General features: G+C 39.9%; 1 protein-coding gene and 1 pseudogene across 2 annotated transcripts in view; both read right to left on the minus strand.

Annotated features, from left to right (window-relative positions):
* LOC138006534 (cell division cycle protein 23 homolog) overlaps positions 1–12,039 on the minus strand; it is a 19,887-nt gene extending 7,848 nt beyond the window's left edge. The window contains exons 1-8 of one of the 2 annotated variants that reach the window (XM_068852922.1): positions 11,914–12,039; positions 10,220–10,433; positions 8,210–8,252; positions 8,021–8,114; positions 6,189–6,321; positions 3,455–3,632; positions 1,714–1,811; positions 560–641 (exon numbers count right to left, since the gene is read on the minus strand). In XM_068852922.1, the coding sequence (XP_068709023.1) occupies positions 560–641; positions 1,714–1,811; positions 3,455–3,632; positions 6,189–6,321; positions 8,021–8,114; positions 8,210–8,252; positions 10,220–10,433; positions 11,914–12,014 (943 nt within the window). In that variant the 5' untranslated portion in view covers positions 12,015–12,039. Of the gene's footprint in view, positions 1–559; positions 642–1,713; positions 1,812–3,454; positions 3,633–6,188; positions 6,322–8,020; positions 8,115–8,209; positions 8,253–10,219; positions 10,434–11,290; positions 11,370–11,913 lie in introns of those variants that run through there. The other variant, XM_068852923.1, reaches the window with a different exon arrangement.
* A 3,723-nt stretch (positions 12,040–15,762) lies between these two features.
* LOC138008613 (cyclic GMP-AMP synthase-like receptor) lies at positions 15,763–17,619 on the minus strand (annotated as a pseudogene).
* Between the last annotated feature and the right edge of the window lie 380 nt (positions 17,620–17,999).

The following is a 17,999-nucleotide window of genomic DNA, read 5'->3' on the forward strand; positions in this document are numbered from 1 at the left end:
TTAAGTGGTTTAGCAAAGAAAGGACTTTTTATCAGCACTTACAGTGAATAAACGGATGACTTAAACGACAAATAAACAATTAAAGTTACTTCATCACACTTTTCTTTATTTGGCTGGCCAAAAATCTCTCCTGAAATTTAGTAGCCTGCCAGCAGATGTTTTGGAATCTCAATCTGCTTTTGATTCACTTTCATAAAAAGGGGAAATAATTCCCGTTGCAGATTTCTCTTGACACTTGTGCAGATTTATTCTTCCCTGTTAGGCAAAAATAATAGTGGGTATTTAATTCAAGCCCCTTTTACACAACCTAGCTAGAATTTTAGCAGCAATCTTGCTTCTGTTCAGTCTGACTTAGTAATTTGCCTCCTACAAAAACTAGGTGAAAAACAGCCAAAAACAACAATAAAAGAGCACAAACAACATTAAGCCCCAAATTGGTGCACTTTGGAGAAACAAAGCTGGCCTAAAATTATACGATTCTGCTACTCCAATCTCTTGCATTTTTTGGCAAACTCTAGCATTACAGCAAGGGAACGTTTCATGAATAGACATGACTCACCTATCACACAGCATGTTTCCTCTCTGTATTTATCAATGCTGTTTGTATGATGAGCTAAATAACTCAACTCTGGCTTCATTTCCTGATATGGATATAAAAAGGAAAGGAACCTGTATAAACTTCAATTTCCTGGTTGGCCTTCACTAGTCCTATCATTAAATGAAGCATACATTTAAGGATGCTGCCTACTATTGTTATTGCGCATATGTTCTGCGCATCTCGAGATACTCGGGTTTCCTATCGGTGATGCTTACCAATACAGTGATATTTTTGCACAGTTTAAAACTATCCTCGGCTGAGAAAGTAGATCTTACTAAGTACTCTTTGTATTCAAAAAGAAAATTGGGGGTAACCATGCATTTTTCAGAGATAATTAAGCTTCAATTTGAGAAAGAACGCCACACATTGCTTTGTATTATAAAGCTTTTCACAAATATTATTCATCAATTATGTTTGAAAAATGTGTGGTTACCCCCAATTTTCTTTTTGGACTTCCATAACACTTGTTAAGATCTACATTTCCCACAAAATCATAAACCAGGGCAAAAATACCTTTGAATTAGTAGGCAGTCCTTAATATTTACAATGGACATATTTTTGTAAACAGAGGTTTAAATTCTTATTTCTGCTGTTCAGTGATTCATATTGACCAAACCTTGTGGGAAAGCTTTCAATTTCATGGCATACCACTGGAATGAGATTGAAACCAGAGAGCACCAACTTGTGATTGATATATGAAGAAATTGCTTAATCCAGTGATCTCTATGTACATGAGATCACTGCTATTCATCCAAATTATACAATTTTGGACAGCAGTCCTTCACATCTTCTGAAAAGGCTAAAGAAAAAATTCACAATAGAGGAGAACAAATTTGTTGTTATATAGCTGGCTTCCTCTTCTGGTGGGCCCCTTTAACCAATTAAGCAGGACAGTGTGTTTGGTGTATCAGCTCTCATAAAGAGGCTACGAATTGATGTTGTAGCAGCTTGTCTTGTGTTTAAGTCAAGTCATTACCTCTACTGTTAAGTCTTTAGTTTGTGGTTTGTGTATCAAGCCAAACACAAATTTTGCAGGCTGGAAAATCTCTGGCCTCATGCCCTTAGTGACAACCCTGCTCTTATTTAAAGCACTGTGGTTATAACGCACATCTCACCTTGACGTAAAGAATGTTAGAATACGTATCCATATGTTCTAGTGAATATGGATCCTTCTTTTGTACTTCTTGGAATAAGTCACAAGCTGCTACAAAATCTGCAGGCATAGAAGTGCAGAAATGTTAGAGTCCAAGGCAGGATTTAAACCTACATGTACGGCTTGAATCCTACCTACAGCGGTAGGACTTTGCTTTTTCAGCTGCATTTTTGCATACTTCCCACAGGGTACATAACTCCTTAACTGCACAGGACTCTGATTTTTCAGTACTGTTGTCCTTTTACCCATCACCAAACAACTTGCTTACCACGTTACCACTAATCTGCATCTGTAATAGGGAGCTTACGAAACGAGGACGACGACGGCTACGAGGAATTAATTTAAAAATACGAGTTTGCGTTATTCATATCACTACGAAACTATTTCACGTCATTTCGCGGTAAAAATGTGTAGTAAATGTCGAGGAATTAAACTGGTATGAGTGGGTTGGAAGCGTAAAGAGAGAACTGAAAATTCATCGTCATGCACTTACGTCCTCCACAGAACCTTGAATTTGGTCATTTCACGTCGTCATTTGGGAGATGTACCAAAGAAAGAAATGTACCAAAATGTAAAACGCACGTGCAAAGCCATTGTTTTTGCTCACTAAACCTATTGTTTTGTAGCGTCGTCGTTGCCATCGGCGTCGTGGTTTCGTAAGCTCCCTATTACCAGCACTAGGTCTAAAAACTCTTGTTTAGGTCTAATTAGGCCTAAGGTTAACTTTAATGAATGTTTAAGTTTTTTTCTGTATTCATTCTGGTAAAACAGAGACCAGTGAACGAGACCTGTGACCTGAGACTTGTGAACATTTTGTACTGAATATGAGATATAAGGTCAGCCAGCCACATTTGTTGGATAGAATTTAGGATAATGGGATACTATAAATCACATGATACAAGATGACAACTAAAGCGACCCACATCAAAAAGTTCTCAATTCACTCCCATCTGTATTTTCACATGTTCTACACTTTCTATTAATTACAGGGTTTAGACAAATTGAAGTGATAATACATTAGAGGAATACAAATAGGTGTGATTCAAATTGGCAGAGAAGTGACAAAAGTAGCAGATGCTTTTGAGTTAGCCACTGACAGGAACTTTCGGGGGCTCAAGATTTCTGCCAACAAAATAATTGACCTGCTCCAAACTGAGTGGCTTCATAGCTCAGATGGTACAGCATTGGCTCTGCCATATAGCAGTGGACATGGGTTTGAATCCTGTTGAAGCCACTTGAATTTTTCAGGTGTCTACATAAGAGACAACTGCTTAAATTGTCCAGTTCATTGCAAGGATCACTTCACCCTTTATGTAAAAACCCTTGCTTTGCTAGAACGTCATGCAAAGATCTTTAAAGACATTTCAGTTCGTTATTCAGATACATGTAAGAGGCAACCATTGACGTTGTTTGCTCCTCGAATATCTGTAAGAAAATCTTGAAATGTTACAAAAGACTTACATCTGAAAGTATTAAACAAGGCATGTCTCTAAGAGAACAGTTTGGTAATACTACCATGTTTTGGACATATACATGTAAGGCTTGAGTTGGAAAGGAATTGAAAATCAGAGAATTTGGAGTATAGTCCTTGCTTTATTTAAAGTTTGTTTCTTTCATTGGTGTGATTTCACATATTTTTCAAAACTTTGATAATAATTTACATGAAAGGTGCACTTTATTTAAAATGTAATGCTTATACATACCTCGTGCATGATAATGTGCTAAGGCGGTCTGAAGTAGGATGTATTTGTTTTCCGAAAACCCTGCTTGACTAAGGTTTGCATATCTTTCTAGTCCTTCGTCATTCATCTGCAGATCAATGGCCACATGAGCTTGAAAGAACTGTGCCATCCAGTGGGAGGGGAGAGAAAGAGAGTGGAGCTGAAAAAAGGAAAGAAAGAAAGCAGGGATTACACATAGATGTTGTTAACTTTCCACCCCTAAACCAACTCCCACTGATGGGTAAAAGTGTCTGGCACTAGACAGAGTAAAATCGAGAACAGTCACTCGTAAGAGGAAAATGGCTAAATTATTTGACCATTTTCTTCCGTTTTATTGTGGGATAGGATAACAAGAAGAGAGGAACTAGGTCGGTAAGCATGGTTGCCGCAGTCATGACGGCACTCCATGTAGTGTTATTATTTTGCTCACTTTGAGACTTAAGAAACCCAAGAACTCCCCTTGACAGGTCACAGCATTAGGCAGTTTCTACTCTAAGTGAGAGGCATCATCCTCTCTAAGGGAACCTCCACAGGGCTGCAGTCACAATACCCTTACAGAGATCCCAGAACCCCCAGGGCTGCAGTAACAATATCTTGGGGGCCCTACACCCACCAGGGCTGCAACCACCATAACCAGGAGTTCTTCAGGTCCCTATATTCAGTGGGTCACATGACCCACCCCTCTCCAGGAGACACTACTCCTGAAAGAGGGTCCTAGACTTTAGAGATTTGAATACTTTGTTGCCATAGCAACCACAAAAGAGGGGAAAATAGTAAGTCTATGGGCCTTAATCATACGGCAGCCATATTGAGTCCTGCAGGGTTGAAAACTTTTGTTTTGCCCCACCGAAACATTTCAACAGCACATGCTCCAGAGTACCCAGCAATTTTAGGCAATTGTCTGTAGTAAATACCAGGGATCTCATGCCACTCTTGACTGTCCCAAGTGGCAGCAACCCAGGGAGTGGGGGAGAGATAAAGCGGACGGTCGCCATATCAGCTCAAAATCCAGGTCCTAACACAAGCAGTAGTTACATGTCCCCCCCCCTGCCCACTCCTATACATGGTAAATGTATGGAAACTCCAAGATGAATTCGACCAAAAAAACGGCTAGTACTTAAACAGGGAATGCCGGAACGGCGGAATACTTAAACACGGAACGCCAGAATACTTAAACACGGAACGCTGGAATACTTAAACATGGAACACCGGAATACTTAAACATGGAATGCCGGAATACTTAAACACCGAACAGTTGTGAAAATTCTGATAATTCAATTGGAACACATGGTTTCCCCCCCCCCCCCACAAGTGTTTGGGGGCAAAAAATTAAAGTACCAAACAATGGTGAAATATGAACCCTTTCACTGTCGTAAAAAAGGTTGCTGCTATTCATCGTGGTGAAGTACAATAATAATAAAGTATTCTCGTTTGTTTCACGATGTGGTCACTTGTGATGTAGATCGCGCCGTTTCAACTGCATACTGCTAGTCATCATAAGGCGATGATGTCCATGTTTAAGTATTCTGGCGTTCCATGTTTAAGTATTCCGGCATTCCATGTTTAAGTATTCCAGCGTTCCGTGTTTAAGTATTCTGGCGTTCCGTGTTTAAGTATTCCGGCGTTCCGTGTTTAAGTATTCCGGCGTTCCGTGTTTAAGTATTCCGCCGTTCCGGCATTCCATCATTCTGGCTTTCCTTGTTTAAGTACTAGCCCAAAAAAACCGTATTTTTGTCTTCAAACTGTGTATTAACTTAAGGTATGGGGTTGATGTAGGCTTTAAGGGGACAAATGCATCTACAGCTGTAGGTTCTCACAAATTTTACCTACAGCAACTGATCCCTCTTTGCCTATCAATATGGGACACCACTTACAAAAGCTTTAACCTCAGAAACTAGGCAGCTTTTGTCTATGTGTGGTTTTGATGCCTCCCAACATACTGGCCCCAGTTATAGGATTTGAGCAGCTACTACTACTGCTTCCTCAGTTGGCCTCCCCCCCTGGCTCATTAGCTACTAGGGCATTGGTCTTCAGACTGTTATGTGAGATATAAATTATACAAGTACAGTGCCCACATTCTCTCGTCTTTGGGGTTAGTCATCATAGAGATTGCTTCATTTTAAGTTGTGGTTATTTCGCTGGATTTTTTACATCTCGAAGGAATAGTGGGGTCTTATTAAATTTCAAGGATGGTGCATAATCCATTCGTCTTTGGGGAATACATGTCGTGTATTTGTGGGATACAATGCTCCCAGACAGGTCTCACTTAGCCCAAAGGGCCTTATTTGCGTGGTGGCCATGTTGGCCATAGACAATAGATTTCATACCCTGAGCCTTGCAATTGAAGAAATTGGGGTCCGTTGTTAAAAAGGGGGTATTCCTCCTTCAGTACTGCTGGGGATACAGTGAAAATGGTTAACCACAGATGACTGTCAATTTCGGACAAGTCAAGAGTCTTATTATTGCCCGCTTGTTGCCGAAATTTAAGTATAGATATCCTAACATAACCTTTATGTAGCGGGCAGCATATCTACGATTTTGTAATAGCTCCTGAGAATGGTTAGGATACTTAGTCCACTGCCCGATGTCAGTTACATCATTGATTTTTGCAACTGCAGCACATACAGTCGGACTGGTCAGGAGTTTGTAATTTAGGTTCAATGTGGTGGAGTCCTAAAAAAGTTGCAGCTACAAATCAGTAGATAATATGACTCACAGTTTCTTTATCGCTACAAAGGGATGACAGCTCTAGCCAGGAGCCCCAATGAAGAGGTTCTTTATTGACAGATTCCTGCATCACTTCCAATGCATCCTCTCTTAAGTCAAGTTTCTTCAAAACTATGCCATACCTGACCATGACAAAAATGGAATTTGAAGTAAGATGCCACCTGTGATCTGGAACTTGTCTCACCTCATTTTGTCAAGAACAAAAAACTAATAGGACATGGCTGAGCAAGGTAAACACAGTTGTCAAATGAATAGAACCAGAGTTCAGTATAATTTGAAAGATTTGCAGCCTTTGAGCTCTATCTTGGAGCCATAGTCATATATTAAATTAGATGGAAAACAAGAAGAGAGCGCACACTCCCAGGATAACTACTAAACAGATGAACAGAAGAAACAAAGAAAGAGAAAAGGTGCTGTATACTGTAGTCAAAGTTGTTATGGTTTAAGGGCAAAAAACTTACTGGGTATTTCTGTGGGTAATAAAATTCACATGCCCTAGATTTCCCGTAACAATATATGGTACATGTAAGCAATTACGTGACAACAGAAACCATTAATTTTGTTTGCCCTACTCTTAAAAAGCCTTTGTAATTTGTGAGAGGCTGGAGTAAAAGAAAGATGTATGACTCGCTCTACTTTCAAGCTTTTGAGTACAATTTTTCCTAGTAAATTGTAGAAGATAGAGTGCCAATTTAAATGATTTGACAGAATAACAAGAATATAATTATTTCAATAATTTAAAAGAAATTTTGTATTTGACTTTACTACCCCAGTATAAAACATTGCATTAAAATATTAAACATGGTAAAAAAATTAACGGTAAAGTTTAAAATGTGACGTTTCGACTTAACTTAAATTGCCCCTAACCCCCATTTTCTTTTTTCGCTAAAATGAATCTTTGCACCTGTTCGAAATGCATTGCGGCCTTATTTTCCTTTTTCTAGCAAATCCTGCCTTTTTATAGGCTTCAAAACCAAGCATCTTTTGTTCACGGCTGAGTCAGAAGGGGAGTGGGTCTATTCCTGATTTGACGTCACAAACTGATTTACATTGTATCAACTCTTTGTAAACATGCATGCAAAGTATTGATTGCAAACTCAAATCAGGAATAGACCCACTCCCCTTCTGACTCGGTCGTGAACAAAAGATGCTTGGTTTTTTGCAAGTTTTGAAGCCTATAAAAAGGCAGGATTTGTTAGAAAAAGGAAAATATGGCTGAAACGCATTTCGAACAGGTGCAAAGATTCATTTTAGCGAAAAAAGTATTTTGCGGTTAGGGGCAGTTTAAGTCATTATCAAGCAATGAAATTAAAAATGAACTTGAATATATAAAGAAAATAAAGCATGAAGTTATGCTGTTTACCCCAGAGATGCAATCTAGTTTAAGCAGTCGATTCTCTATTCTTAAGAAATGCCAAACTAAGTTTGATTGCCTTCTGTATGAAATGTTCTTCGTTAACTAATTTAAAGGAAATTAAGCCTTCACTCAATACTCAAGAGGACTCCATTTGAGCTAGGCTTTTACTGGATTGCATCTCTAGGGTAAACAGCATAACTTCATGCTTTGTTTCATTATATATTCGAGTTCATTTTTATTTTCATTGCTTGATAATGACTCAAGTTAAGTCAAAACGTCGCATTTTAAACTTCTTTACCGTTTTTTTAACCATGTTTAATATTTTATTGCAATGTTTTATAGTGAAGTTCAATAATTTAATTATGGAATTCCAGGGCCATTCACAAATTCGAACACTTGAAAGTTCATTGTTACAATGAAAGCAAAATTAATATTAAGTATGGCAAAAAGTCAATAATTCTTACAAGAAGAGACCAAAACCATCAAGATCCTTTCTTTTTTTGCACAATTCTGCTCTTAAAAATGTCAGGGCCTTGTTTACTACAGTTTCTTGTGGACCTTAAAAAACAATTTGCAAAAGATGCATAAAAAATATCCATAGGGTCAATACCAAGAGGAGGGAAAAAATATTAAACTTCAGGGTTGTGGCATACCTAAAATGTCTGTCATGTCATCATTCTTGTGTTTTTCACCTGCCTTTGATATAAAATTTAATTTAATTTCAGCAAATCATGACAAAATAAGTACAAGAAGATGATCAATTAGGTCATAGCAACCAAGAATGGCACAATTTCATTTCCACCTCCATACACATGATACCAGTTTACATTGAGGCTTCATTAAAAATCAGCATTGTCCAGTTGTACAGTGGAACCCCGGTTTTAACGATATGCCAAGGCAGCATTAAAATTATATCGTTAAACCGGGATATCACTATACACGAATTCCCGATATAACAATATTGTGGGAAAATTTCTAAAAATATCATGACTATACTGGGATAAAGATATTCAAAGATATTCAATTAACCAACTAAAAAGGACAAGGAGGATGTGGCGGATAAAGTGGCTTAAGATATGTCAATTAACATTGGCTACTGGAGCGTACAAAGACCACTCATGACTGTTGACAGAAACATTGATGATAATTATTGTTAATGTAGTAAAAGTTTGTTTTGTTAGACTATGAGCATTTCCTGTGGTCTGTGATATTGATTTTATCGTTATAACCCGAAATATTTTGCGCTCGGTCAACGACATTTCCATTGTTAGACCAGGAATATAATTATACCAGGGTTCTGCCCCATACATTTTGCTATAACTTTTGCTGGGCAAACGAATGTTGATCTTTAAAGAGCGGTTTTCAATTCAGTGTCGAAAGTAATAGACCAATTTCGATATATTAAAATTCAGTCCTAAACAAAAGACATCATCTTGAGGCTCTGGAGAATAGACTCATACAAATCCTTATATTTATTCCCCAGAGCCTCGAGTTGATGCCTTTTGTTTGGGACTGAATTTTAATATATCGAAATTGGTCTATTAGCGAATTGCTTTCGTTTTGCATTTACTTCACTCAGTGATTGGTTGAAAGTTCTCCTGCCATTTTTTCAACCAATCAGAAGTGAAACCAAATTAAAACCAATCGTGGCTTGCGCGTGCACATTTTCCCGCGCTTTGTGTCGGCTATGTGTAATTACTTGGAGATTTGATTGGTTTACTGGAAAATTGTCTCCGTGCTTTTTCATTGGCCAAAGTAATTACTTTGGTTTTGGTTTTACGACAGTCATTTGAAAACCGCTCTACCAGGAATAATGTTGCACCAAAGATCGTTAAACTTGGGTTCCACTGTAAGACTTATTCTGGTTGGGCTTGCCTGGGCAAATTATGAAAATCTCAGAAAAATCTGAATTCAGCCTCTGCCAAAGAACTCTCAGAACAATAATAAGACATGATTTATATTGTTGCAGTTTTCTCAGTTTAATGCAGCCAGCGGTTTTTCGGTATGTGCCATGTAACATTTTCCTTTGAAGAAGTAAAGTCTGCCATAACTTTAAACTGGGTAATTATTATATCTAAAAAAGATATGTTTTTAAGTATGATCATCTATTAGAGCTACATATAGCTTTGTACAACTGTTTCAAGGCGTGCCCACAGGTCACAGAACCGTTTGTCAGAGATTTAAAATAGGTAGAAATCACCTAAGTCTTGATACAGCTCTAGATTAAACTCATATGTGGTTCATACCAGTCTTGCAAAAATACTTTCTAGCTGTCTTGATGGGTGCTGCTCTGAGTTCAAAAAGATGTCCCAAAAGAGGGATCTGTTTGCAGGGCTTTCCTGTTGCCACAGTAGCTTTTTACGTCACAAAAATGACCGAATCTTTTTCAACAATAATTGGTGTTTGATAAAGTACCACAACATTGCTGTTTAGTGATAATTAGTGTTGTAGTGTCAATCCTTCTAATAAGAACATTTCTTTCAAGTGTTGAAACTGGTTTGAGCCACCTTAAATTAACTGTAGGTCCAAGAGAAGCAAGAGATTTTAGGTTTTACATGTAGTTAACTAATGGTCAGCATTCACCATGATTCAAGCAACTCAACCCTGGTTTCTAGGACTATCTAAGAAAGAACACTTGCAAAGCTATTCAAATAATTACTCACCAAATAACGTGAATACATATAAAGAAAGTATGCCTTTTGGCTTGTGCATCCTTCCAAAAAGAATGCTGCTCTGTCAAACTCCTTAAGATCAAAGAAAGTTTTACCCAGTGTATATTTATCAAAATCTTTTACAAACTGTTCATCAGAATAATCAGTTTTGGGAAGGTAAACAGATGAAGTAAAGGATGGAATAGAAAAGGCCAGCTCTGAAGACCTGCAAGGAAAAAAATGCCAAGGATTGAATTTCTGTGTGATAATTTGGTTCAAATGACACCTAAATTTAACACCAAAAATGCTTAAAGAGGTCAACTCAAAAGTGCAGGCTTGTGTGGAATATTGAAGTTGCATGTAGGTTATAGCTGAATCTTGGAGTTTACGAGCAGTTGTTTTCACCTGTGATGAGTGCTTTTGTAGCAGTTGCTAAGAAGCAGAAAATGAAACAAAGAGAGTATCCAAGTACCCCAGAGTCTCAAACAAAGAAGATATCTCTTCCTTTTATTTACTGGGCTGTGGGGTTAACAATTTCACAAGTTCTATGTTTAGTCTATAAAGCCCAAGTAGGCGGCAAAGGGAGAAGACAAAACGCGGAGCCCTACTCCGTGGAGTACCCTATGGACTACCCAAATTGAGTACCCTAAAAATACTATTTCGAATGAGTACTGTTGATCCATGTGTAAGCAGCATCTCAAATAGTGCTTACTTAAGCCTCAACACCCATTTTAAACAGCATTGTTCAACAGTATTTAAGTCTAAGCACCCATTTTAAAAAGGTTAGCTTACATGAAGTAATCGGCCATCACAACAATAATCGAAAGCTAACCTTTTTAAAATGGGTGCTTAGACTTAAATACTGTTGAACAATGGTGATTAAAATGGGTGTTGAGGCTTAAGTAAGCACTATTTGAGATGCCGCTTAGACATGGATCAACAGTACTCATTCGGAATAGTATTTTTAGGGTACTCCATTTGGGTAGTCCATAGGGTACTCCATGGAGTAGGGCTCCGCGTTTTGTCCTCTCCGGGCGACAAAGCCTGAGGAGAATGGATAATGCGTACTGAAAAAAATTGGACCTGCTCTTAACTGTGGCTTCAAAGTTCAGTTGGACCAGAGCATTGCATCAGCTTCGCAGCGGTCATGGATTTGAATTCCGTTGAAGCTGCCTGAATTTTTCAGGTGTCTATAAAGTGACAATAATCATTTGCTTAAATTTCAATTAAACCCCTAAAGGAGACCAATCTGGGCATGGTCCAGGTTTTTTTGACCCCTAAAAGGGACCACATTAAAACACAGAGAAATAAAAAATAGTGACTTTTAATGATGGCAAAGACATTATCATCCAATTCTTTCACCTATGTGAAAAAATGTTAAATGTCAATATATACTTTTATATTTCTTCGCGTGCAACCCTAAAGGAGACCTTCACGGCTACATATGATTGTTTTGCCCAGAACACCCTAAGTGAGACCAAAATTCGAAATTTACTTCCCTAAGCGAGTAAAGCAGTAGAGCATCCGAACTAGTAATCAAAAGGTTATAGGTTGACAACTCCTGCACAGGAGTGCTCGCATTTCTTTGAGAATCCCATCCCAGACAACAGACCTTGGCAATCGAACCATTTTAGGTTATTGATTAATAATTTCACTTCACCCATCAGTTAAAACAAAACGTCAACGGTTACTCAAGCTTATCTTACCACTTGGTACTATGGAGCAAACCTCTCTCTGAACATTCTTTTACCGCGAAAAGAAGGTCTCTCTTGATCTCGGGGAGACAGACACTCGACACAGCCGCCATTTTGTTTTTGAAAAGTTCGCGCGCAAATTGGGGCGACTAAGGACTGGGACGAGACGCACCTTCCTCGAGGAAGGAAGAGAGAGGACCCTGGGAACGAGGTTGGCATTAAAACTGCACAACCTCGTTCCCAGGGTCCTCTCCTACTCGGCCGGGCCGAGTAGGAGAGGACCCTGGGACCGAAGTTGCAAACTGCAAGACTATTAACGACTAGTGACGTAAAATAACGAATGGTGATGAGGAGTAAAGCCTGTTCAAACGCACTATACAACACTCGACTTTGTATGATCGACATTGTATAGCGTTGTTTGGTATAAGGTGTTCAAACGTACTATACACGGACTATACAACCACTCTACAAGTATGACGAAACAGAGAATTGTGGGTTAAGTCGACTTCGACTGCGCATACTCGCATGCAGTATAATGCTCTACAAGTCGAGTGGTGCGTTCAAACGAGCTCGACTTTGTAGAGTATCGCTTCAGTGATCGCGAAACAAAGGAAAAGTCGAGGTTGTCGAGTAGATATTGACGGTAGACTATATAAAGTAAATAGTATTGATGTGTAGTGTTGGCAGATGACGTTGAGCGCCGGTGGCTCAGTCAGGTTGAGCACGGGGCTGTCACGCGGGAGGTCGTGAGTTCAACTCCGACCGGCCGGACCAACACTCAGGGTCTTTAAATAACTGACGAGAAAGTGCTGCCTTTGTAATTACATCTGCAAATGGTTAGATTCTCTAGTCTTCTCCGATAAGGACGATAAGCCGGAGGTCCCGTCTCACAACCCTTCAATGTTCATAATCCTGTGGGACGTAAAAGAACCCGCACACTTGTCGCAAAGAGTAGGGCATGTAGTTCCCGGTGTTGTGGTCTGTCTTCTGTGGTATATCATGGTTGGGAGGGTAAAAAGGGCGCACTTAATTTGGAGCCTCGCTCTGTTGTGCAACCCCCACCACAGCCTGTTTCTCTGTTGTGGTGAAAGTGATTAAATAAATAAATTGCATAAGGAATTTTTGTGGGATATTTCATTTAGTGTACAATTACTAGTCTACATTCTTACTAGTTCCAGTCTACATTCCAGACTATTTATGCTCTCGGAGATCTGTCACGTGTGATCTCGTCCTCAAAGTGACAAGCTGACTGACAATCAAGATCTGCCTCTGACTTAGGGGCCTGTATGCATACAATGCATAAGACCCCAAAAATGATTTGAAACCTGACACTTCCGGTTCAATCTTCCCCACTCCCCGGGCACAGAAGATAGTCAAATGCCCGGAGTTTGCCCGGGGGGAAGGGGAGGGGGTTATGTTGAAGTTTCGATTTGATCGGCGCATAAAGCTAACTAAGCACTTCCGCCTTTGAAAACTAGAATTCACGAATTTGCCACGTTCGCAGAGTGGCGGTATAATTAGTCAAAACTTCCTTTGTTTCTTGGAATACATGGAATACATTAAAACAGTATTGTTTTTAAGCCGTTGAAAAATGTAAGATACCAAGCGACCATGAAGGACCATGAGAAGCTAAGAAAAAGAGGTTTATAATTGCAAACGATTGACCTCTAGACAGGTAAAAGAAATAAAGTCGCGCAAAAACGGATCATATGCCTAATCATGCTCGTTTGTCAGAAACAAGACCCGCACTAGCTATAGACCTGGGCCCAGTTGCTCAAAAGCCGATTAACGCTAATCTAAGATTAAAAATTAACCAAGCAGTTTATTTCTCTACTCCCAAATGCTGTTCAACGCAGATTTTAGGCAGAACTTTACATGAGAAGAAATCAATCATGAAAAACAAAAATAAGCAAAAGAAACTTTCACCAAAAAGTTGAAAACGTGAAACAAAAGTTTACGCTAATCCTGGATTAAGTTAATCGGCTTTTGAGAATATTGACATCAGACAGGCTGGCCTAATCAACACAAACGTTTCTGTAACAAGTTCTAAAATCGATTGAATTTAGGTCCTTGAAATAAGCCTGTGTTGAAACCGCTCTCCCCGAATAGCCTAGCTGTGAACATACTCCTTAGTCGAGGATGGGGCGAAGAGAAAACGGGAAGAAAGAGGATAAAAGAGAGAGGAGGAGAGACGCCCCACCAGGGCGTAGGGTAGCCTCGCCCTTTAAGACGGCCTTTGAATCGAGATGGTGCCTCCTCAAATGTTGTTTTGAAGAGTTTGTTCGGCGAAACCTACTAGCCTCTCCGTTGATAAGACCATTCTTGTCACCGGGCGCGTGACAAGAGGTAAAATGCCTCAATCAGTGTATTGGAAGGTTTCAGTCGGCGCGGCTGGTGATATGTTTTGATATGGTGAATAGATTCTTTATGGAATCGTTCTCCTTTGTATAATGGTGTCGTTCTAGGAAAGTGATCTCATTTCTGAAATTTAAGCAGTTAACTTTATCATTACGTTGAAGTTGTTAGCTTGTGGAATGAACAGGTTGATTTTCCTGTTTATCTACGTCCCATAGTGAGAAAACTCCATCGATGAAACGTTTCCATGTTGTTGGTTTAACTTAGCCATGCTATACTCTTAGCTTAGCATTTTTGTTTTAATTTCTGTGGACAAAACACTGACCCACAGTCCATGCACTACCCCTATGGACTTCCCAAATAGACTACCTCTAAAAAGTACTAACAGTATTTCGAATGAGTACTATTGACAGAACTGAAATGATTATACACTTTTATTATATGACTAGCTCCGTGATCGCGCAAGATGAACCAAATCGCGTGCTGTGATTGGAGATGGAGCTATCTTGCAAGCTCGGGATTTCTCGCTTGGTCCCGCAAGATCAAAGATCATTTTTTGGTGTTTTAAGTCGTATAATAAATCCTTTATTGACCAAGCTTGTTCTGTCAAGATGGCTGGATATTGGCCCCGTTCTTTTTTTGCGTGTTTATGGACCGAGACGAAGTTCGAAATAGTATCTTTAGAGTAGTCCATTGGGGTAGTGTATGGACTGAGGGAAAGTGTTTTGTCTACCACCCAGAAATCGAAACAAAGTTAAACCAACAATATGGAAACGTTTCATCGATGGCGTTTTCTCACTATGGGACGTAGATAAACAGGAAATCAACCTGCTCATTGTACAAGCTAACAACTTCAATCTAACCATAAAGTTAACCGCTTAAATTTCATAAAAGGAGATCGCTTTCCTAGACCGACAACAGTATACAAAGGAGAACGATTCCATAAATAATCTATTCTCCATATCAAAACATATCACCAGCCGCGCCGACTGAAACCTTCCAATACACTAATGGAAGCATTTTACCTCTTGTCACCCGCCAGGTGTCAAGAAGGGTTTTAACAACGGACAGAGTAGTAGGTTTTGCCGAAAAAACTCTTCAAAAACGACATTTGAGGAGGCACTATCTCGATTCAAAGCCCGTCTTGAAGGGCGAGGCTACCCTACGCATCTTATCGACTCCATAGTTAATTTTCCTCAAACGATCAAGAATACAAAGAAAATGAAGTTTGAATTACATTGATATATTCTTACTCTTCTTGTCCCTGTAAGACTTAAACTGACAATTTTACTCTCTAGTTTTTTGCGAAAGGTTAATTTCGAGAGTATGCCACATATATTATAAAATTATTTATAGATGTTCTCGGCTAAATTGAAACCAAACAGTAAAAGTCTGGAAGACAAAATCCGCCAGAATCGTTCCAAGGAAGTAATGGGACTGTTGCACACACGAACTTCACACACTTGATGATGGCCTGGAAACTAGACAGCTAATAGTCCCCCCGGTTCAATCCAAATCTAACTCTGGTATGGTTATGTAATCAAGTTTCCGTCTTAATATGTCTTTAGCATGCAAAGCTATGTGTCGAACATAACCAACAGTTAGGGTCATGAGGTAATTCTCTGGGACCTCACAAGAGATAGTCTTTGAGGCGTTGCTTGAGGAGTGAAAGGCCATTGACACTTCCTTCCCTCTCTGTCACATCCGCAACGTCGGAAAAGAAGCACGTTGGGGTGAACTCTGGAGGAAGTGCTTTGTGAAGATTTGCCCAAGATGAATTCTCTTCTTCGATGTAACATTCTGCAATATCTTCTAAAATCTCAGAGACAATTAGACGAATGGGAACCTGCTCGACTTGACACTCCGACACGCCTCTGTGTTCAAGCTCGTATTTCATTTTCTTCTCGCAAGTTCTGATGTAGAACTTCTGGACCAACATGTTTAGCTCCCCTTGCAACGTGGCCAGTAACTGCTTGAAACGCTTCCTCCACAATGTTCCATATCTCCTTCAATCTCTTGTATGCGTCTTCATCGAGCTCTGTCGTATTGAGGTCAGAGAATTGGTTCCAGAACCAGCCAAACTTGCGCGAGCCCGGAACGTTGCCAATGTTAAGAAACATCTTATTCCACAGGGCAGTCGGATCTTTTCCGCTAAGAGCGCTTGAGATCATGTATTCCCACAAGTCCACCATTTTCTAAGACCCTGATCTGTCGTTTTGTTTCTCTAGCTTCCTCTAGAGTGTGCGCCATTTTCAAACCCTTCATCTGATTCAGCATCTCTTCCACCACAAACTGGCGCAGCTTATGGTCGCGATCCCTCGCAGAAAGTAGATTGTACCTCGGTATGAAGAAACTTTGAATTCCTCCTCGCTTCATGCCTTGTAAAACGAGATCTAAGATTTGAATTATCGTTTGGGACCAAAGATCCGTCTCCAGAGATGTCCCGGTGTTGTAAACAAGTGGGACACAAGGACAGTCCTTGAACATATACGATGGAACTAAGCACGGGTTCAGTCCTAGGCTCTCCGAGACGTCATCTCTGGACGATTTTTCAGAACTCGGTAGCATGCTTTGAAACCTTCAGGAGAGGTGTACAAAACTTCTTGTTCGACCATGGAAAATGAGATTCGCCAGACGTCAAAACCAGCGGGAACCACGTGAAATCCACTTTTCTGGAGAATCATGTCTACTTCCGGTGGAAGCTTGGCCAGCTGAACCGGAAGCTTTGATGAAGGGTACTCCAAACTTAGCGTCAAGTCAACCCCTATTTTCAAACCTCTGTAACTCTCCCCACCTTCCCAAGTCTATGTAAAGTGTGGTAGCCGGGCCGTGCGTTTCCGAGTACATCACACCAGATGGATTTTCTTGGCCACTGCTGTTTCCTAGCAGGTCTGAAAACACAGTCCCCAGGAACCATCGAAATATTCTCGACGGACACGCTGGATTCGGAGTCCGTCGGGTACTTCGGCATCGCTTGAAGATTCGTTGACGAGCTTCTTAAAATGGCGGCAGAGAAGATTTGGGTTGAAGAAGCCTTCCTCATCTTTGAATTCTCTCCAATCGTACTCATCCAGGTCGAGCTTCACGGTAGCCTTCTCCTTTGTCACAAGGATGAAATGAAGCCTTGTCCGTAAGCAAGTTAAGTCTGATCAGGAAGTCGAATTCATCTGGTTTGCCAACTTTTACTCCTTCGTAGACACTTCCGCTTTTGATTAGAGGGCTCTGAAATCGCTTATCTCGCTTTTTTCCACCAGTGACAGAACGTTGATCACCAGTCGTTCCAAGTTTTTCTCGGATTAGTTTTGCTTCACTTTGGTTCACAAACCTTGCTTTTCTCTCAAAATGATCCGCTATTTCAGCCATGACGATGAATTAAGATTTACCGTAACACTTTCAATTTCAGCTAATTTCCCCTTGGTTTTAGTTTTTGGCCTCACGTAGAATTCACGAGTGTTGACGGTCACGTTCGCAGAGTTGCGGTACAATTAGTCAAAACTTAGGGTGCGTTCGATTGACCGTATTCCGGAATAGGAATACATGGAATCTAAGTTTAAAATCCTTCGTTTTTACGGAGATTCGTATTGAAATTGTCAAACAATCTGCTGAAATGCTATTTTAAACATATTTTTATTATCCTTGCTGCTTTGAAACGCGCCAAACATACCGTTGTAATCATCACTCCACGTATAGGGTCAATTGAACGCGCCCTTATTTGTTTCTTGGAATACATGGAATACATTAAA

This window comes from Montipora foliosa, chromosome 6 (genome assembly GCF_036669935.1).
Source record: "Montipora foliosa isolate CH-2021 chromosome 6, ASM3666993v2, whole genome shotgun sequence".
Taxonomy (NCBI): domain Eukaryota; kingdom Metazoa; phylum Cnidaria; class Anthozoa; order Scleractinia; family Acroporidae; genus Montipora; species Montipora foliosa.